General features: G+C 43.9%; 1 protein-coding gene across 1 annotated transcript in view; it reads right to left on the reverse strand.

Moving 5' to 3' along the window:
• The window catches only part of TEX26 (testis expressed 26), a 105,061-nt gene that overhangs the window by 75,931 nt on the left and 5,689 nt on the right, over positions 1-23,441 (reverse strand). The window contains exon 3 of the mRNA XM_086935139.1: positions 14,539-14,623. Within this exon, the coding sequence (XP_086791265.1) occupies positions 14,539-14,623 (85 nt within the window). The remainder of the gene's footprint in view (positions 1-14,538; positions 14,624-23,441) is intronic.

Here is a 23,441-nt window from a genome sequence, read left to right on the forward strand (position 1 = left end):
TTGAGAGACCCAAAGGGCTTTATGGTTTGTCAAGCTACTTAATATGTATCATTTATATTGTACTGTGAGCACCTGACAAGGTTGTGGAGTGCTCTGATTAACATAAGGGTTCTTGTGCTCTATACAAGTGTTTTCTTGAAATAGTATTGATTCTAGTTTGGTCTATATGGGGGTCAACTGGAAGCAGTACATTTGACTTGAAAGCACGGAGGCGCATGGTGCATCAAAGCTTCACTGAGCATAAATATGGAATGTTACAGATAGTGTAAGAAAGATGCAGCCACACATGCAGTTACCTACATTTACGCCTAAGAAGAAATGTTCAATGATGGGCCTTGGAATGGTCCGCAACGTAGACACTATATTGACAGCACCGGGTGCTGAAACAAGACCGCTCCACTAGTATGGAGTCCACCCAGCACTGATGTAAATCCAAACCCACTGGGTGAGAAACAGGGAAAACATATTTTCTATATAAATATATATTTATGTGCATTTCACATAAAAAGCAGCTGCGTTTAGTGTGGTACAGCTGTCAGGGGAATGAGCACCCGCATAGTTACATAGTTCAGGACTGGTTTGAAGAGGACTCCATGAAGGTATAATATGCACTTACAACTACATTTACCTATGCATAATATACCTTCAGTGCATGAGTAAATCAGGAGAAGGGAGTTGTTCGGGAACAGCTACAAACTTAATTTTTGTGAGTAAACACAAACTTCTCTATGACCCACTATTACCATGGCAACAGTCAAAAGATTTACTAATTTCGAAGCCAGGCATGAATACGTTTCCAACTGGTCAGCTGGAAGTGAACACCTGCAAAATTGTTGGAGTTGTACAGGAGGGGCACTGCCCAGGGGGATTTTTTCCTGTGGGGGAAAACATGATATATATAGATTGAAAAAGGCTTCCTGAAAGCTGAAACGCGTATCTCTTATCTCAGGGGTTGAGGGTGGACCTGAGAAATAAATATCTGCCACATCTTGATTACGTTGTGTCCGTGCCTTCGTCCATGGAGTTTTCTGTGGGAGCTGGATTGTTTGTTCATATATATATATATATATATATATATATATATATATATGTATATATATATATATATATATATATATATATATATATATATATATATATTACAACAGGTTTTCCCCGGTCCCGGGGAGGAGTGGAGTCGCAGAAAAGACGGCTCTGACACGCTTATTTCAGTGAAGATTCACGATTTATTTTCATCAATCCATGTGGGGGATTCAAACAACAAAAAGCAACCAACGCGTTTCGACAGCGTCCGCTGTCTTGATCACGGTTAGTTTGGTTTGTGAGGCTCACAATTTTATGAAACAAGCAAAACATTGAGGTTACACCCCCTTGGTCTCTAGACCGCCCCTCCGTTCTGGGTGTTCTGGGACTGGTAGTCTGTGAGTTACCTGCCTTGCACTGGTATAGTTATTTAAAACATTTTCAACAGGGAGTACCAGGGGATGCATTACCTTTCTTCATTTTTATGGCATGCTGTTCACATTTGTTCATTTTGAACATTTTAGTATAAATTAACAATTGTATCGTAAATACCATTTTGTTATGGGAAAGCCATAGGGAGCCCGTTAGCATTGAAATCCCGCCCTCCAGTGGGCTATGGTGACGGATATACTGTGTGGTGCTTGATGGAACTGGTAGTCGCCAAGGTTTACATTTAAACTGCGTTTCTCGTGAAACCCGTACTGTGTCCTTAGGGATTTATACAGTATTGGCAAGTCATAGCGTTTCCTATGGTTCAAGTTAATTAAACAAGGTTACAGTATATGAGCGAAGCCCATTTATCTCTATACTTGGGTTCTTTTTAGCCGGTTCCCATTCTATTTGTCAAAAGTACTGTCCTCTGGTGGGCTAGTTAGTGTACAGTGGAACAGCAGTCAGTTTCACATGTGAGCTTAAATCAAGTGACAATAATAGGTGAGGTAGTGAAAAAGTAAATAAGGGAGAAATCAAGTTAAAATTGTTCATGGTTGGCGGGACGTTACAGAAAGGTTCAAGAGTTCAATTTGGTTAAAGGTGTATATATAGTTCCTCCGACTGATTGAGCCCGAAAGGTGTCATAGTCCTGAAGCTCAAGATGTGTTTCGATTCCTTTCGTCGGAGTTCTTTCTCATTGTGTCCACCCCTTGCTGAGAGACTCATGGTTTCAATGCCCCAGAAGCGTAGTTTTTTCCAGTCTCCTTCATGGTTCAGTTCCATGTGTTTAGCAACTGCGTTGCTTCTGTCCTTGTGTACAGTAGCCCTTACATGCTCAAGTATACGTTTTTTTAATTCGCAGATTGTGCTGCCTATATATCTTAGCTTGCATGGGCACTCAATCATGTATACCGTGTTTTTGCTATTGCATGTGATGCATTCTTTGATTCTCCAAGTTTTGTTGTTGGGCATTAGTATTTCTGTGGTTGGTTTTGCTATTTCGCAGATCTTACAGTTATAGCATTTTACAAAGCCCTTAGTTTGCAGCCATGACTTCTTATTGGAGGTTTGAAAGTGACTGTGAACCAATTGGTCCTGGAGGTTTTTCGCTCTCCTATATGTCAGTATGGGGTGGTTACCCATTTTTTCTCCTATTACTGGATCCAACTGTAAAAGCTTCCAATTCCTTTTTAGTATCTGATTTACCTGCTTGGTCTCCTGACTGTAATCCGTGATGAACCTGATTGGTTCTTCCTGTGTTGGTGTTTGACAGAGGTTATAGATTAATAGATTTTCTGCCCAAGATCCACAAAAACGCCACGAAACCACCAGGGAGACCGATCATGTCGGCCAAAGGTTCCTTACTAGAACCTCTGTCAAACTTCATAGACTTCTACCTGAGCCCACATGTGAAGCTTCTAAAGTCATACATAAAAGACACCACGGATTTTCTGTGCAACTTGAAACAAATAAAGTGGCAACCAGATTACATCCTGATTACCATGGATGTGATCGCTTTGTATACAAACATAGACAACGACATGGGCCTTGAGGCATGCCAACGTGTTTTCCAGGAACGGAACATTCACTACCAACACCACAACATCATGCTGCTTGATATGATCGCATATCTGCTCAACAACAATGTATTCATGTTTGGGGAAACCATGTATAAACAAAAGAATGGAGCCGCCATGGGCTTTTCCTTTAGCCCCAATTATGCTTGCACCGCCATGGGTTGGTGGGAGGAAACAATGGCATGGGACAAGAATCTGCAAACATTCACACAGCATATCAAAGTCTGGAAAAGATTTATAGACGATTTGTTTATTGTGTGGGACGGAGGAAAATTTATTTAAATGCAAAGGACAGAGGAAGCCTCACCCGCTTGGAGACTTGACAGTTGGAAGGCAGCGCTGGCGTTGTTCTCCTACCCTACAGGGATTAATAATTCACGTGAAGTGGGAACAGCATCCACTTGGTCAAAGAACTTTTAAGTCTAGTCAGCATTATATGGGACTACCTTTACCAGCATGCTGTGCGCCCACAAGGGCGGGACTTTGCATTTAAATAAATTCAGCTGTTCTTACACTGCCTGTGTCCTGCTCCATGCCGCCAGTGATCAAGAGCTCGAGGGAGCTCGAAACGCGTATGGCCACAAAGAAGACAAGCAGCCTGCCAACTTGCTGCCGCTTGTGAGGTGATGTGCAGCAATCCCCTCTGTGTGTGGTATTCTTATTGAGGGCAACTTTGGTTTGATGTTACAGCGGTTGGTCCAGCCGCAAGAATGCCCTGACTGAAACTATCGGTTCCTGTGTACTCGTAACCACGAGTGCGCTCAGGACAGAGGAAGCCTCACCCGCTTGGAGACTTGACAGTTGGAAGGCAGCGCTGGCGTTGTTCTCCTACCCTACAGGGATTAATAATTCACGTGAAGTGGGAACAGCATCCACTTGGTCAAAGAACTTTTAAGTCTAGTCAGCATTATATGGGACTACCTTTACCAGCATGCTGTGCGCCCACAAGGGCGGGACTTTGCATTTAAATAAATTCAGCTGTTCTTACACTGCCTGTGTCCTGCTTCATGCCGCCAGTGATCAAGAGCTCGAGGGAGCTCGAAACGCGTATGGCCACAAAGAAGACAAGCAGCCTGCCAACTTGCTGCCGCTTGTGAGGTGATGTGCAGCAATCCCCTCTGTGTGTGGGATTCTTATTGAGGGCAACTTTGGTTTGATGTTACAGCGGTTGGTCCAGCCGCAAGAATGCCCTGACTGAAACTATCGGTTCCTGTGTGCTCGTAACCACGAGTGCGCTCAGGACAGAGGAAGCCTCACCCGCTTGGAGACTTGACAGTTGGAAGGCAGCGCTGGCGTTGTTCTCCTACCCTACAGGGATTAATAATTCACGTGAAGTGGGAACAGCATCCACTTGGTCAAAGAACTTTTAAGTCTAGTCAGCATTATATGGGACTACCTTTACCAGCATGCTGTGCGCCCACAAGGGCGGGACTTTGCATTTGAATAAATTCAGCTGTTCTTACACTGCCTGTGTCCTGCTTCATGCCGCCAGTGATCAAGAGCTCGAGGGAGCTCGAAACGCGTATGGCCACAAAGAAGACAAGCAGCCTGCCAACTTGCTGCCGCTTGTGAGGTGATGTGCAGCAATCCCCTCTGTGTGTGGTATTCTTATTGAGGGCAACTTTGGTTTGATGTTACAGCGGTTGGTCCAGCCGCAAGAATGCCCTGACTGAAACTATCGGTTCCTGTGTACTCGTAACCACGAGTGCGCTCAGGACAGAGGAAGCCTCACCCGCTTGGAGACTTGACAGTTGAAAGGCAGCGCTGGCGTTGTTCTCCTACCCTACAGGGATTAATAATTCACGTGAAGTGGGAACAGCATCCACTTGGTCAAAGAACTTTTAAGTCTAGTCAGCATTATATGGGACTACCTTTACCAGCATGCTGTGCGCCCACAAGGGCGAGACTTTGCATTTAAATAAATTCAGCTGTTCTTACACTGCCTGTGTCCTGCTTTATGCCGCCAGTGATCAAGAGCTCGAGGGAGCTCGAAACGCGTATGGCCACAAAGAAGACAAGCAGCCTGCCAACTTGCTGCCGCTTGTGAGGTGATGTGCAGCAATCCCCTCTGTGTGTGGTATTCTTATTGAGGGCAACTTTGGTTTGATGTTACAGCGGTTGGTCCAGCCGCAAGAATGCCCTGACTGAAACTATTGGTTCCTGTGTACTCGTAACCACGAGTGCGCTCAGGACAGAGGAAGCCTGACCCGCTTGGAGACTTGACAGTTGGAAGGCAGCGCTGGCGTTGTTCTCCTACCCTACAGGGATTAATAATTCACGTGAAGTGGGAACAGCATCCACTTGGTCAAAGAACTTTTAAGTCTAGTCAGCATTATATGGGACTACCTTTACCAGCATGCTGTGCGCCCACAAGGGCGGACTTTGCATTTAAATAAATTCAGCTGTTCATACACTGCCTGTGTCCTGCTTCATGCCGCCAGTGATCAAGAGCTCGAGGGAGCTCGAAACGCGTATGGCCACAAAGAAGACAAGCAGCCTGCCAACTTGCTGCCGCTTGTGAGGTGATGTGCAGCAATCCCCTCTGTGTGTGGTATTCTTATTGAGGGCAACTTTGGTTTGATGTTACAGCGGTTGGTCCAGCCGCAAGAATGCCCTGACTGAAACTATTGGTTCCTGTGTACTCGTAACCACGAGTGCGCTCAGGACAGAGGAAGCCTCACCCACTTGGAGACTTGACAGTTGGAAGGCAGCGCTGGCGTTGTTCTCCTACCCTACAGGGATTAATAATTCACGTGAAGTGGGAACAGCATCCACTTGGTCAAAGAACTTTTAAGTCTAGTCAGCATTATATGGGACTACCTTTACCAGCATGCTGTGCGCCCACAAGGGCGGGACTTTGCATTTAAATAAATTCAGCTGTTCTAACACTGCCTGTGTCCTGCTTCATGCCGCCAGTGATCAAGAGCTCGAGGGAGCTCGAAACGCGTATGGCCACAAATAAGACAAGCAGCCTGTCAACGTGCTGCCGCTTGTGAGGTGATGTGCAGCAATCCCCTCTGTGTGTGGTATTCTTATTGAGGGCAACTTTGGTTTGATGTTACAGCGGTTGGTCCAGCCGCAAGAATGCCCTGACTGAAACTATCGGTTCCTGTGTACTCGTAACCACGAGTGCGCTCAGGACAGAGGAAGCCTCACCCGCTTGGAGACTTGACAGTTGGAAGGCAGCGCTGGCGTTGTTCTCCTACCCTACAGGGATTAATAATTCACGTGAAGTGGGAACAGCATCCACTTGGTCAAAGAACTTTTAAGTCTAGTCAGCATTATATGGGACTACCTTTACCAGCATGCTGTGCGCCCACAAGGGCGGGACTTTGCATTTAAATAAATTCAGCTGTTCTTACACTGCCTGTGTCCTGCTTCATGCCGCCAGTGATCAAGAGCTTGAGGGAGCTCGAAACGCGTATGGCCACAAAGAAGACAAGCAGCCTGCCAACTTGCTGCCGCTTGTGAGGTGATGTGCAGCAATCCCCTCTGTGTGTGGTATTCTTATTGAGGGCAACTTTGGTTTGATGTTACAACGGTTGGTACAGCCGCAAGAATGCCCTGACTGAAACTATCGGTTCCTGTGTACTCGTAACCACGAGTGCGCTCAGGACAGAGGAAGCCTCACCCGCTTGGAGACTTGACAGTTGGAAGGCAGTGCTGGCATTGTTCTCCTACCCTACAGGGATTAATAATTCACGTGAAGTGGGAACAGCATTCACTTGGTCAAAGAACTTTTAAGTCTAGTCAGCATTATATGGGACTACCTTTACCAGCATGCTGTGCGCCCACAAGGGCGGGACTTTGCATTTAAATAAATTCAGCTGTTCTTACACTGCCTGTGTCCTGCTTCATGCCGCCAGTGATCAAGAGCTCGAGGGAGCTCGAAACGCGTATGGCCACAAAGAAAACAAGCAGCCTGACAACTTGCTGCCGCTTGTGAGGTGATGTGCAGCAATCCCCTCTGTGTGTGGTATTCTTATTGAGGGCAACTTTGGTTTGATGTTACAGCGGTTGGTCCAGCCGCAAGAATGCCCTGACTGAAACTATCGGTTCCTGTGTACTCGTAACCACGAGTGCGCTCAGGACAGAGGAAGCCTCACCCGCTTGGAGACTTGACAGTTGGAAGGCAGCGCTGGCGTTGTTCTCCTACCCTACAGGGATTAATAATTCAGGTGAAGTGGGAGCAGCATCCACTTGGTCAAAGAACTTTTAAGTCTAGTCAGCATTATATGGGACTACCTTTACCAGCATGCTGTGCGCCCACAAGGGCGGGACTTTGCATTTAAATAAATTCAGCTGTTCTTACACTGCCTGTGTCCTGCTTCATGCCGCCAGTGATCAAGAGCTCGAGAGAGCTCGAAACGCGTATGGCCACAAAGAAGACAAGCAGCCTGCCAACTTGCTGCCGCTTGTGAGGTGATGTGCAGCAATCCCCTCTGTGTGTGGTATTCTTATTGAGGGCAACTTTGGTTTGATGTTACAGCGGTTGGTCCAGCCGCAAGAATGCCCTGACTGAAACTATCGGTTCCTGTGTACTCGTAACCACGAGTGCGCTCAGGACAGAGGAAGCCTCACCCGCTTGGAGACTTGACAGTTGGAAGGCAGCGCTGGCGTTGTTCTCCTACCCTACAGGGATTAATAATTCACGTGAAGTGGGAACAGCATCCACTTGGTCAAAGAACTTTTAAGTCTAGTCAGCATTATATGGGACTACCTTTACCAGCATGCTGTGCGCCCACAAGGGCGGGACTTTGCATTTAAATAAATTCAGCTGTTCTTACACTGCCTGTGTCCTGCTTCATGCCGCCAGTGATCAAGAGCTTGAGGGAGCTCGAAACGCGTATGGCCACAAAGAAGACAAGCAGCCTGCCAACTTGCTGCCGCTTGTGAGGTGATGTGCAGCAATCCCCTCTGTGTGTGGTATTCTTATTGAGGGCAACTTTGGTTTGATGTTACAATGGTTGGTCCAGCCGCAAGAATGCCCTGACTGAAACTATCGGTTCCTGTGTACTCGTAACCACGAGTGCGCTCAGGACAGAGGAAGCCTCACCCGCTTGGAGACTTGACAGTTGGAAGGCAGTGCTGGCATTGTTCTCCTACCCTACAGGGATTAATAATTCACGTGAAGTGGGAACAGCATTCACTTGGTCAAAGAACTTTTAAGTCTAGTCAGCATTATATGGGACTACCTTTACCAGCATGCTGTGCGCCCACAAGGGCGGGACTTTGCATTTAAATAAATTCAGCTGTTCTTACACTGCCTGTGTCCTGCTTCATGCCGCCAGTGATCAAGAGCTCGAGGGAGCTCGAAACGCGTATGGCCACAAATAAAACAAGCAGCCTGCCAACTTGCTGTCGCTTGTGAGGTGATGTGCAGCAATCCCCTCTGTGTGTGGTATTCTTATTGAGGGCAACTTTGGTTTGATGTTACAGCGGTTGGTCCAGCCGCAAGAATGCCCTAACTGAAACTATCGGTTCCTGTGTACTCGTAACCACGAGTGCGCTCAGGACAGAGGAAGCCTCACCCGCTTGGAGACTTGACAGTTGGAAGGCAGCGCTGGCGTTGTTCTCCTACCCTACAGGGATTAATAATTCACGTGAAGTGGGAACAGCATCCACTTGGTCAAAGAACTTTTAAGTCTAGTCAGCATTATATGGGACTACCTTTACCAGCATGCTGTGCGCCCACAAGGGCGGGACTTTGCATTTAAATAAATTCAGCTGTTATTACACTGCCTGTGTCCTGCTTCATGCCGCCAGTGATCAAGAGCTCGAGGGAGCTCGAAACGCGTATGGCCACAAAGAAGACAAGAAGCCTGCCAACTTGCTGCCGCTTGTGAGGTGATGTGCAGCAATCCCCTCTGTGTGTGGTATTCTTACTGAGGGCATCCCGCCCAAGCCCAAAAGGGTATATTGGGTCTCCCACCCTACCTTGTTCTATTTTCTTTCAGGAATATGTGCATCAGCTAAAACATTTAAGTTATTTACCAAAGGAATATTAGTGGCACTACTAGCCAAAGGAGATCTTGGTATGAACAATGCCTTATCAAAAATCTGCCTCAGGCTATGAGAGTTAAAGTCCACATAATTAAAGTACATATATAAAAGTGGTACTTTTGTGAAAAGTTTAAGTTGTGAACGGGCCCGTCGCGGCCTAAGATCTCGAGATATTTACCAATGGTTTGTCTCAGTGTGGAAGACACTGAGCAAGTTGTCTGCTGTGTTTTAGTGTTGGTCATGAGACGTCGTCAACAATCCCTTTTAAGGGTTATTTTTGTATGTTCATGGTAAACGGTTGGTATGGTTGATCTCAGGTGCACAGGGAATAACTTAATCAATTAAAGGGGAAATCCCAGTGGTCAAGATTTCATTTGAAGGTAAAGAGTATAGAAAAGTTTAGTTACCCTGTGAGAGTAAATATCCTCTAGTGGAGCATACAGTTTTATTTGTTGCTTGCACTGTATTGTTATTTTTCTTAGAGAAAAACCTGCAGGAGAAAATTGTGAAGGAGGGCAAGCAGCTACGAGGAGCAAGATTGACGTCACAGTGTGTTGCGCTGCGATTGGTCAGTTGGGGTAAAGCCGCACTGGGATAGGTTTACTACATCATAAGAGTTGGGTCATTGGTTGAGGTTGCCGGACAGGTAAATTGTTGAGGGGAGACAGCTTTTACAATACAGTAATCACATCGCAGTTCGTTTACAACGCGATTGTTACAACAACTTTGTTGTTAGAATGTGATGCCTTTACAACGCAACTTGCTGTAGGGATGGGCTCTAACATAAGGAATAGTATAATTTACTATTCCAACACCTTCCCTACTGTTGCGCAGGCTAGAGTTGGAATAGTAAATTATGCTATTCCTAAGTCCAGCGTGTCCCCTACAAAAAGTCGATCTAATGACTTGTGATGTAAAGGTATCGTAGTCTAACAAAGCAGCGCGGTCGTTGTAACAAACGCGTTGTAAAGGAAGGCGATGTGATAGCATGCGTAGTAACATTCTATATTCATTCTGGGAGAATAACATTTCCTGGTAGTTACAGAATCATTTGTGAATACAGAATTGAATAAAAATTAAATTTTTCAGTAAGTTGAAGAAATGAGTAAACTTTAAAAAAAAACAGAGAGGCAACATATACAGTTGATTATGGAAAACCTGTTAGCACGAATCAAACCTCCTAGGTCCTCGTCAATGCGGTAGAATATTCTTTATTCTAATTTCTTCAACCACACTATGAACATACAGCCAACGTGTTTCGCCTTGCAAAGGCTTTATCAGGGCAAAATTGTAAGTCAACCAGTTCTCCACACAATTGGTGGATAGACAGAATATCAAGTTTAAAATGTCAACAAACACAAATATTGAGTTTTAAATATAGTGATACCGAAATATCGACAGCAAGAATATCGTGGTCAAGAATATCGACTTGCAGGTAAGAAATATCGTTTATGTAAATATCAAAGTTGTTGATATCGTTTGCAAAAATATGGTTGTTTAAAATGTCGATGTTGTCATTAGTGTTATGTATTTTTGTATGTATTTTAAAAGTATGTGATCTATTTTTTCATATAAGAATTTTTTTTTTTTAATATATGTGTCACATTTTTAGTAGTTATTAATTTTAGCCAAATTAAATTTTGCGTTTTTACGTTCTGGAGCGGGTTGTGGGTTTATCGCAGATAGGGTGAGAAGTAATTTAATTTTAATAAATTAATTATTCTTTTTAAAGTATTAGTATTTATTTAACTTATATTTTATAGTGTTATTTGTGGGGATTAATGTATTATTAATTATTTATTAATTGGCTGATAATTATAATTAATTAATTAATTGGCAATTATGTTAATTGTGTCATTTTTTTAGGCGAAAGTTGTGGGTTTTAAGGGATAGGGTGGAAAGTAATTTAATTATAACAATTGTATTAATATTTTGTATTTATTTAATTTATATTGTATAGTGTTAATTGTGGGAGTTATTTTATTATTACATATTTATTATTGGTTGTTAATTAATATTAACTAATTTGTAATTAATTATGTAAATTGTGTCATTTTTGTAGGAGTGGGCGGTGGGATTTATAGGAGAATAGGGTGGGAAGTAATTTATTTATAAATAATTAATAACTGTATGCTAATTAATGCTAATTAAAACATTAAAATTAAAATATGGCTATTGCGCAATTAAATTTTGATATAAGTTGTGAGGTTTATAGTGGTAAGGGTGGGAAGTGAATTCTTTTAAATGAATTAATAAGTTGTTAATTTATATTAATTTATTAATGTAAAATTAGTTATGGAAATTGGTAATGGTTTTTAGGTGGGGGCTGTGGTGTTTATTGGGGTTGAGGGTGGAAAGTAATTTATGTTTAATTAATTAATTAATGATTAGTTTATTAATAATATTAATTTATCAATTGATAAATATTTATGGTAAGTGTTTATTGTTATTTTATGTGCGTGTTTTGGTTTATAAGGGTAACGTTTGGGGAGTAAATACATGTTAATTTGTTTAAAAACATTGTTAATAATATTTATTTAATTGTTAATTAATTATGTTAATTAAAGAGGTACATTTAAAAAAAAGTTAAATGGGGTTATGAATTGTGCGCTGTTATAGGGTAGGAAATACAAAATATTGCATTTATGTAATAATCAATGTTTTTGGTTATTAAAAAAATATATATATATTTGTTTGTTTTTAAATTATTTTTGATTTTTTTAAATAATCATTCTAGGTATTTGTTAGATTTTTTTTAACATTCTAATCTGTTTCTATCTTTTATAATATTTCTAACCTTTATATATGTTGTATTTTTCGTTTTTTAAATCTTTTGTGTTGTTGTTAATTTATTTTAGAAATGTCTCTAGTGGAAATACAAATTTTAACCGCTCCGCTATCCAACACTTTCCCTACTGTTGCACAAACTGGAGTGAGAATAGTACGTTTTACCCCTCCGCTAGCAAACACTTTCCCTACTATTGCACTCACTGGAGTGGGAATAGTATTTTTACCGCTCCGCAACCCAACACTTTCCCTACTGTTGCACTCACTGGAGTGGGAATAGAAATGTTTACCCATCCGCTAGTCAACACGTTCCCTACTGTTGCACCCAATGGAGTGGGAATAGTAATTTTTACCTCTCCGCTATCCAACTCTTTCCCTACTGTTGCACCCACTAGAGTGGAAATAGTAATTTTTACCCCTTCGCTATCCAACATTTTCCCTACTGTTACACCCACTGGAGTGGGAATGGGGATTTTTACCCCTCCGCTATCCAACACTTACCTACTGTTGCATTCTCTGAAGTGGGAATAGTAATTTTTTCCCCTCCGCTATCCAACACTTTCACTACTGTTGCACTCAATGGAGTGCAAAATGTTATTTTAAAGAGTATTACATATTTTTATGTTTTAATTAGTAATATAATGTTTTTTATTAGATTTTATGTTATCAGTGTATGTAAATATATATATATTTATTTGTAAATTGTTACATATTTATAAAATTACCAGCAGCCCGTCCCACCTTGTCGGGGAGCAACAGGCTTCCCCGTCCCCCGGCTGCCCCGACATTGTCCAGCAGCCCGGGACCCCGCCCGGCCCGTCCCCGACCTGCCCCGACCCCCGCCTGCCCCGAGCCCCGCCTGCCCCGAAATGGGCCTCCTTACCTCAGCCGCCGCTCCTCCCACCTGTCCGCTGCTCGCACCGCCGCTGGCCTGTCCGCTGCTCCTCACGTCACTGCTCCTCCCCCGCGCCATGTCCGCCGTTCCCTTACCTCAGCCGCCACTCCTCCAGCCTGTCCGCTGCTCGCACCGCCGCTGGCCTGTCCGGTGCTCCTCACGTCACCGCTCCTCCCCCGCGCCATGTCCGCCGCTCCTCGTCGCGCTCCTGGACTCCGCTCCTCCCCGTGCTCCTGACGTGAGCACGCACGTCGCGGCCGTCGCTACTTCGGAGGGACAACTTTATTTTTTACTGTAAATTTTTGAAATAACGTTTTTTTAAAAATGTATATAGCCTATAACCATCTACACACCCTGTCGATTCCAACGGTGTATCGGGTGTGTGGATTGGCGCTGTGATTCCCGAGTTTACCCGCCTCAAAGGCTGAAAGTTCTTCCTTTATTATAGTAGTATAGATAAAATAAATGAAAATTAATAGTTTATTAATTGTTTTAAAGGAAATGGATATCTATATATATATCTATATCTGTATTTATAAATTTTATATATGTGCGTTTAAATTACATATATTTTATTATATTTGTTCAAATGTATATTAAATCTAAATCATTTTTTAAGTTAATTTTATTATTTAATATATTTAACATTCATTTTTAAATACAAAATCGATATTTTGTACATCTATATTTTTTACATCATATTTTTGTACTTCCACTTTTAAATATAGGATGTCGATATTTTTGACATCGATATTTTAACATCAATATTTGTGTATGGGAATATTTTGGGCATCGATATTCTATCAGTAAACCAGATTTGCTATATAAACAACTAAATAGCAGGGAAATCCTCCTGAAGACCTATGAAGATATTGGCGAAGGGGAATGTGCCCTGGACGCAGCAATCCTGTACATAAATGTCACCTATCTCTAATATCTGACAGTTCTCAACAACAATTGAAGTATGTGACTTGATCATTAACAGTAGCTGAACATTCAATTTTTGGGAAATAAATGACTCCTTGGAATCTAGGATTGAGGCTTGGATGTGCAGCAAAATCTTTTATTCACTTTAGCACATACTTTTTGTCTTCCTTTCTAATGGCCCAATTCTGATGCGGTTTGGAAAGAGTCCCAACCGAATGGGATTGGGAATGGTTTTCAACCGAATTAGATCAGGAGAGTCCAACCGTCCGAGTACGATGCTTCTGGATGCTTCCAGATACGATTTTGTTGGACTCCTATTGGAAACGCGTCCCATAGAGACGTACAATTCTGCTTTGTATGGCTTGGTCATTCCAAATGCCGTCTAGTTTGGATTAGGATATTCCTAACACGTAAATCGCATCATACTCGGTCGGTTGGAAATCTTTCCGAGTCGCTTATAAAAACACATTCCCGATCCGATCTAGACGACGAAAATGCCGTTAGGAGGCCTTCCTAGCCGCATCAGAATCAGGCCCTTAGTCTTGACATCTTTAATAGTTGGCGACCGCACTGTTGGGACTGCATCGTTCGTGTAACACTGGATATCTTAGCAGTGTTACAGCCACTGAAGATGGCATGTCCCTTTGTTACCTTATGGACAACTCTTTCACAAACAAGATTATCTACTTTCCTGCAATCCCCACACACCATTTTTTCTCCAGATACCTTGGCACAATCCTCATCTACAAGAATCCAAGGGTCCAATTCCACTCCTTCCACTAGCTTCATTCGCACATGAATTCCACAATAAGAACTACCACCATTTAAAGAACGCTTACAGCCATCTAAATACCTTCACTTATTATGCATCTTTTTTCACACATGTGCACTCACCGTAGTCCATTGACCAGCGGGCATGCCTTGGGTGTGTACACCCGAGCCATTGTTGTTTCATAAGGTTCCCAGCACGGCTCGCACTCTGAAGTAAAGTAGAGAAATTCAGCACTAATTAAATCTTTACCATACAAAAGAAGTGATACAGCAGTCAACAATCTAGTTTCACATTGGTCACTACATGGGAACCATTTACAGTAAGATGAGATCGCGGGGAAGTAGCATAAAACTAACAACATCTCTAATATTGAACAAAGTTTTAAGGGAAAGCTGCTGGGCCTGGTACACACTATATACTTGAGGCTAATAGAATATATTCCTATTTAAAGGATTTTGTTTTGTTTCTTAAATATTTTTGTTGTGCCAATTAAAGCTTAGCTGTGGTGGCAATGCCATGGTTCTGTGAAATATTTTAACACAAGGTTTGAAGTGTTTTGTCTGCCAGCACCTATGCATTAACTTTTGTAGAGAGAATGTGCACAATTATGTATAATACTAAGGTCCTTTGAGATGTCCTTTTCTTCCAGTACAGGATATATGTTTAAAGAAAGTCAGTTATTGGATGTAATTAAGCAAGGAATATGCAATTTTATTGCATAGTATCATGCTTTATTCAAACATGCAGCAGTGGTTTCACATTCATCATTCTGCACACAATACACTTGAAATCAAAGAAAGAAGACACTTTTATAAACACATATTACAAAATGTATTGATTTAGTAATATGACATTTAGTAACATCCAGGCTTGACTAAAGAAAGTGAAAGAGGGAAGCTGTTGTAAAGGATTATTAACCTCAACTTATACTTTAAAATCAATCAGGAATTTGTGAAGCGTGCTACTCACCGTGAGGGTCTCAAGGCGCTTGGAGGTGACGTCATCGTGTAGCTCCTTCTTACTTCAACAGCCAGGTCTTGAGGCTCTTCCTGAAGGCTTGTAGGGTGGGTGAGCGTCTGATGCTGATTGGGAATTTGGCAAGGGGGAGGTCGGCAAGGCGGATGCTTCACTTGGGCGCATAGAAGGAGACTCTTTTGTTGAGGTATTGGGGTCCGGTGTTGTGTAGGGATTTGTATGCTTGAGTGAGTAGCTTGAAGGTCACTCTCTTCTCAATGGTGAGCCAGTGGAGCTCTCGTAGGTGATGATGTGGTCTCGTCCCGGGATGCCGTGGACTAGTCTAGCCGCCCAGGTCTGGATGGTCTGAAGTCTTCTGAGCAGGGACTTGTTGATTCCGGCGTAGAGGGTGTTTGCGTAGTGCAATCTGCTGGTTATGAGTGCGAGGGTGACGTCTTTCTGGATTCAAGGGGAATCCATTTGAAGGTCTTGCGGAGGACGGGGAGGGTGTTGAAGCACGCAGAGGAGACGGCATGGATCTGTCAGGTCATGGTGAGGGAGGAGTTGAGTATGATGCAGAGGTTGCGGGCGGTGTCCATGGGCATGGGGGGGTAGCCGAGGGCAGAGGGCCACCAGGTGTTGTCCAATGTGAGGGGGTGAGTCTGATGACGATGACTTCTGTCTTCTACGAGTTGAGCTACAGCCAGCTGCTGCTCATCCAGGATGCAACGTCTTTTATTGCTTCCTGAAAGCTGAGTCTGGTGGTGTTGGGCTCCTTTGTGAGGAAGAGGATGAGCTGGGTGCCATCGGCATAGGATAATATGCTATCTGACAATGGTGGCGAAGGGGGCCATGTAGATGAGAGCAATACGGTTGCATCATAATCTCATGTGTGGACCACAGCCTTACAGGCGGCCGGTCCCACTCCCCTCAACCATGGCGGACGAACTGAAATCTGTTTGGAGTCGTAATGACCCCCTATAGGAAGTATTTCTCACATGCTCATTGCACTCGTAACAAACATTTGCCCTCATGGTCCAGCCACTCCAGTATATCTGACGATGCAGAAATTCCTCTGGTACTCTGTAATGTGGGTGCCTGTATAAGTAGGCTTGGCAAATCCAGCCCTAGGGTGGTGTAGCATTCTAACGCTTTTGCAGGCTTACGATTCATCGTAAATCTGGAAATGTGTCAGGGTCCATGGGTGTTGCGTGTAACTGCCACTAACATCTTAATTTGTTAACTAGTTGATTGTCAAGCATCGGTGAACACATATGTATGCATAACATTATTGTTATTATATGACCATGTGAACGGAAACCAGATCTTGTGATTCACAGCAAATATCGCTCCAAAATGTTTGAAGTATGACAAATCAAGCATACAGCGGAATACAAGTTGAGGCTAAGCAAAAAGCCAAGTGACTTATTTACAAGCCCATTGCTGTGCCGGTGCTTCACTTTTATTGATGCACTGGCAGTGCAATGGGCTTCCCTATATATACTAGGCCATGTAAAGTCACGCTGCTTGACTTTTCACGGCGTTATAAATTTGTTTCCCTTTCATGCATTAATTTGCGTGAAAGGGGCGTTCCATGGGTGTTGATGTGGGTTTTCCATCCATGGAACTTGAGGCAGTCCCAGATTTACAACATTTTGTAAAGCTGGGAATGTGTTAGAATCCTACGTCTCCCTAGGGAAGGTGTAAGGAGGCGCAATGAGGAATACTTTTACTTCTCCTCGTTTTTCATCTTTCTATGGGTGCTGCATTTTGCAGTACGCATAGAAAGAGGAAAATGCCTTTAATGATTGTTTTTGTGCAAAATGACGCAAGGGTGTCTGTGCTGGCGCACGGCTGCCTTTTGTGTGCCTGTGTAGGGGAGAAGGACAGGAATATGACGTATCTTGGAGATACGGAGCATTCCCTCTCTTTTATTTTGACGCATGACAGCACAGCAAGAAGGCTTGCTGTGATGCTGTGCATCAAAATATTGTAAATGAGGCCCTAAGTCCATACATTTTCCACCCATGGTTCTTTTATGTCCAGGTAAGTTGTGTGGTGCACATGATTCACAAGATTGATTTTGACCACCTTCTTGGAAGAGTTGGGGAACATTCTTTGATTGGCTCTGCCTTGTGGAAGAGACTTTAAAATTGCTTTATTAGCAGCTTTGTGGAAGATCTTGTGAAATGTTGTTTATGTAGTTTGGTATCTTTCCATGACGATCGTTGAATCTTCTCTTTTAGCTTTGTGATAACTGGGTGCCGAACCTCAGTTAGATAAGACAATTCCCGTTGCGGCCTGTAGCTTTCTCCTTCAACCACCCACTGGTGCTGCTATCTACATGAATTTGATCCGCGAGGAAAGGATTTTGAAGGTGTGAAACTGGGATCACGATTATTGACCACCAAGGTAATATGGAAGAGGGGAGAGGGACAGAATATGTGCGACTAAATGTTTCAGTATTAGTGTGAGTTTGTGAGTGTGCACAAAAAGGAATTATCATGTACTTTGGTTCATGGGTATTTGCCAATGTGGACAGTTTGAATGGCTGTACAGAGGGGCCACACAAATGTTGCTTCACCCTGGCATACCGTTGCCCCAACCTTGACAAAGTACGCATTCTTGGCAACATGTTGGCTACATTTTGCCTATAGGTTACCAAACAGACGTATTTAGATAATTTACGATGGCTGCCTCTAGCCAGTGCATGAAGTGGAAACTGCTCTTCTATTGCTCCTGCTTGTACCCCAAAAGGCAAAGTCAGGTTGGCTTCGTGTATGCAGTGCATATATATAGGCCTCTTTCCTCTGTCTCCTGGAGGGACCCTGTAGAACTTTCATCATGGCTGCACGTAACCAATGCACTTCTCTGGGTTGTGGCTTGGTCCTCTGTCACCCCTAGGTAGTTCCCAAAGAGCTCTTACTATGGCTGTGCTTCACCTGTGCAGGTCTGTGGGTTACTGCTCACCACACCTGGGTAGACTCCAATGTGTGATCATCCACCAGGCCTAGCGTCATACAATGTATGCCTGCAGGTTTTTCTCCTGTTGCTCTACGGGGCTCATACAGAACTCTTATCAAGTCTTTTATTAAACACTTTTTGTTATTATATTTATTTACACACTGTTAGAAATGGGGGTCTCTATTAGCAGTGGTAGGCAACCTGTCCAAGCAGGGACTCTTCCTTCTAGTCAGGATAAGGGGAATACACACCTAATATTACACCTTCTTAACCCCTTGGTTGCTCGACACAAGCATTCAGGCCTATCTCAGAGGCAATGTTTAAAGCATTTGTACAAAATACACACAGTAACACAATAAAAATACTACAAATGGATACCACACTAGTTTAGAAAAATAAAGTATCTTTACCTAAACCAAAAAAGACTAAAACAAGAAAGATCCAACATACACAACTCAAAATTTAACTTGTAAAAGGCTTCAAGCAATTTTGGACAGAGGAAACTATAGATGACTTTTACACAAATTATTTCTCATGTTAGTGTATGGCCATCCGAGCCTCTTAACAGAAACATGTACTGAAGCCAAATCCATTCAAAAGCAGTTTTATTGTAACCCAATGCATTTCAAGCCTCTGGGGCGTTGACCTGCTTGGGCATGGAGAGGGAGGAGTCAAGGATAAATCCTAGGTTGCGTGCATGTTCGGTGGGTGTTGGTGCTGTTCCTAGTGTGGTTGGCCACCAGGAGTTGTCCAAGGCTGAGGGGGTGGGTCCGAGGATGAGTACCTCCATCTTGTCCGAGTTCAGCTTCAGACGGTTGCTCCTCATTCAGTCTGCGACGGCTTTCATTCCCTCGTGGAGGTTGGTTTTGGCGGTGTGTGAGTCCTTGGTGAGGGAGAGGATGAGCTGGGTGTCGTCGGCGTAGGAGATGATGTTGAGGTGGTCCTGGCGGGCCACTTGTGCGAGGGGGGCCATGTAGATGTTGAACAGCGTCGGGCTGAGGGATGAGCCCTGAGGGACGCTGCAGAGGATGTCGGTGGCTTCGGATCGGAAGGGTGGGAGGCGGACGCTCTGGGTTCTGCCGGAGAGGAAAGACGTGGTCCAGTCAAGGGCCTTCTCTTGGATTCCGGCTTCTAGGAGGTGTGTTTTTAGAGTGTGATGGCAGACCATGTCGAAGGTGGCCGACAAGTCCAGGAGGATGAGGGCCGATGTTTCGCCGTTGTCTAGTTGGCGCCTGATGTCATCTGTGGCAGCGATGAGGGATGTCTCTGTGCTGTGGTTTCATCTGAATCCGGACTGGGACTGGTCCAGGATGTTGTTGTCTTCCAGGTGGCGGGTCAATTGCCTGTTGACGATTTTCTCGATGACCTTTGCCGGGAACGGGAGCAGGGAGATGGGCTTGTTGAGGAGGGCGTTGATTTCGGCGTGCTTCCAGCTTTCTGGGAATGTTGCTGTTTCGAAGGAGATGTTGATGACCTTCCGTAGTTGGGGTGCGATGGCTGCGTCTGCTTTGTTGAATACGTTTTGTGGGCACGGGTCTGACAGAGATCCTGAGTGGATGGAGTTCATGACCTTGAGTGTCTCGTCGTCGTTGACGTTGGACCAAGAGGTCAGGCGGATGGCGCTGGTGGTATTCACAGGGGAGGAGTCTGGTGTAGTCACACTGTTGTAAATAGGGATAAGGCGCAGGAAGCTCTGGGCCATGATTTAGCCTCATGGGTCGCTTCAAAACAACTGCTGAACGACATCTCGGTGGAAGTAAATGAAACGGAGGAGCTTTTAGGACCACTGATGTCAGCCAAGGACCTGCAGACATACGTAGGGTCAGCTAATGTCCTGCCCGCACAGATTTGTGTACACACGTAAATGCCAATGAGTGAATGGAACATTAACTCTGACCCAAAACTAGTTGTAGAGGATAATACCAAGCCAAGCTCTGCTGTTTCTTTTGGAAAAGCCACAGGGGATGAAGTCCTGGCCCCAGCAGATTCAATGGCAATGAGGCACAATGTAATCTTATGGAACATTGCTGGTTTAGCGGGTAAAATCAATGATCCGATTTGGGTGACTTTTATAGGATCCTTTCCAGTAATCTGCCTACAAGAAACATGGCTGGTAGAAAACGGAATAGAAGGGTATAAAAGTTTCTTTGTGCCAGCCGAGCCGTCCAGGAGCGGCAGAGCTAAAGGGGGTTTGGCTGTGTACATTGACTTAGCACTAACATGTTCTGTTAAAAGATTTCCCTTCTGTGATAATGATATTCAAATATTGACGGTCAAAAACGGGAAAGATTCTTTAACTTTGATTAATTTTTATAATGCTGTTAAGCAAAAAGGGGATTGTAGGATTGCTGTTCTAGGCAATTTTCTCAGGGTTAACATAGAGAGACTTCCACTTCAGATCGTCATTGCAGGGGATTTTAATGCAAATCCCTGTGGGAACCCAGCAAATACAGTAATCGGTTCATTGGGTTGCAACAAACTAGAAGGCTTCCATTTTGATCATACCCACCGGGGCAAATCGCTGAACGATCTCATGGATGAATTTGATTTAATTACTGCCATGTCCCAGGTGGATGATCATATTCCTCATGAAGTCCCCACATATAAAGGCAGCGCGGGGTTCCTATATTGATCACATACTTCTTTCTAGTGCCCTTAGCACCCATATATTAGGCTTTAAAATATTTGAGAATTCACTTAGTTATCATAATCCAGTCTGTATTCATCTAGGAGGCAAGCTCTTAAACGTGCAGAAAAAAAGGTTAGATGGTGGGGCTTTAAAATGCACGGATGGTAAAAGACGCTTAAAGTGGGTAATGGTGAACTCGGCCCAATTGTATGAAAAGATTAATAACACGTGCAATATCGAGTTATCAACTTGTGTTTCCCCAGCACCCTCAGCCCAGGAAATCCTCTCAGCCTTTGATGGTATTGTTTCAAAAGTTGGGGCAATGCTAACCGTACCCTCTACAGGTCGGGTCCGTAGTGACCCTAAGTGGTTCGATCACGCTTGCTCTAAGGCAAGTCGTGATTTAAAGATGGCTTTAAAGGCCAGACCGAGGGACCCGTTAAGTATCAGGGCAGCTCGCCTTAGCTACAAAAAGGCTTTGGCTATACGTAAAGCAGAAGTGAAAGCTTCCACTTGGGAAAATCTGTTAGATCCCTTAACTCTTGGAAACAGTGCAAAATTTTGGGGAATTATAAACCAACCCTTGTTTGAATCCCCAGGTGATTCTTCTGTAGGCACCCATATATTAGAAGAAGAGTGGGTCTCCCATTTTCGTTCTATTTTTAACAGTGATATGCCACAGCCAGAACATAAAAAAGGTGATCCAGGAGATAACCCCCTGTGATTTTCTATTCGTGAGGTGGAGAAGGGTATTATGGGCCTATCCAGTAATAAAGCACCCGGGCCTGATGTTCTGCCCCCGGACCTTTTTAAATCAAGGGTATTATTGTGGGCGCCTGTTCTATCTGCTGTATTTAATGCAGTTGCTGATCACGGGTGCCCAAAGTCCTGGGGGGTATCTACAACAGTCCCAGTTTTTAAAAAGGGGGACCGTAATAGCACGACCTGTTACAGGCCAATATCCTTAATTGACTCGGTGGTCAAAGTTGTGGGAGGTGTAATCTTGAACAGGTTAACAGCCTGGGCTGAAGAAAACAATTTAATTTCCCCAATTCAGTATGGCTTTAGACCAGGTCATTCCACCATTTCACAGTGCCTCAACCTGTACATGGTCCTGGGAAAATACACCTTGGCACGTCAGGGCACAATTCATATGGCCTTTATGGACCTCTCCTCAGCCTTTGACTGTGTCAACCGGGCCAAGTTATGGGAGGCTATGGGTAACATGGGGGTGGAACAGAACCTTGTTAACTTTTTGGTGGATTTACACCAGGACACCCAGGCCAATGTACGATATTCCCAGGACTTGAAGGTAACCAGGGTACCAGAGTACACCGGGGTGTAAGACAGGGCTGTATCTTGGACCCGTTTCTTTTTAACTTATACATCAACAATTTGGAGAACAATCTTTTAAATACAGGCGCCGATTACCCTTATGTTGGGCGTAAAGGGTTCCCTGTCCTACTTTATGCGGACGCCGCCGTTTTGGTGGCTAGGACTGCAAAAGGGCTCCAATCGCTGCTTGACACCTTTTTCAGTTTTATGAAATCCCGGGATCTTGCCATTAACAACTCAAAATCCTTTGTAATGAATGTAGGCAAAGGACATAATAAGACGTTTTCATTTTATGTAAACGGGGAGAAGATTCCTACAACTAAAACTTTCTCATACCTGGGTGTCCTGTTCGATAACCAGCTGAAATGGGGACCTGCCGTACAGAAGAAAAAGGGGGAGATAACCCGGGCTAACGCAGCCATTTTTAACTTCGCGAGGAAAATGGGCAAACGGCCAGTTGCCGCGCTGTTAAAAATCTACCAGGCCAAGAGCGTGGCGATAGGCTATTATGGAAGCGAGTTATGGGGGCATACAGCTTTTAATGACCTGGTGGTAGCTGAAAATAATTTCCTGAAACAGCTGTTGGGGGTCCCGAGGGGAACTGCTAATTTTATAGTGCACGAAGAACTAGGTTCTCCCTATTTAAGTGATGTCATAGCACTACGACCTTTAACATGCTGGTTGAAATGCTGGCTCAATAAGGATCTACCGTTAAACCACCAGCTCTTGAGAGAAGCTTTATCATGGGATAATATGTTAATAATCCCGTGGCTCAAATACTTGAAAAACTGCTTCCTCGCATTGGGGCGCCCTGAACTTTTCTCGTCCCCTGATTCTATCACCGCAGCTGACGTAGAGTTCGTGAAGAATACCTTTTCCCTTTCGCAGACTCTACAGCGTGAGGAGGCAGAACTAAACAAAAGCAGTGTCCGAAAATATGTTATTTTACAAATTACATTCAGCTTGGAACCTTATTTGTCCTGGCCAATGTCGAGCTTTAACCGTTTTTTGTTAATTAGGTTCCGACTGGGACTTTTTCATTTACTGCTAGCTGTTCCGAAAGGTAGCCACCAAGGTCAAGTGCTACCGTCCTGCGGCTGCGACCATGTGTCTCCGCAGGACTTGGTGCACTTTTTAGTTATC

The sequence above is a fragment of the Lissotriton vulgaris genome, chromosome 8 (assembly GCF_964263255.1).
Source record: "Lissotriton vulgaris chromosome 8, aLisVul1.2, whole genome shotgun sequence".
In the NCBI taxonomy this organism is placed as follows: Eukaryota; Metazoa; Chordata; class Amphibia; order Caudata; family Salamandridae; genus Lissotriton; species Lissotriton vulgaris.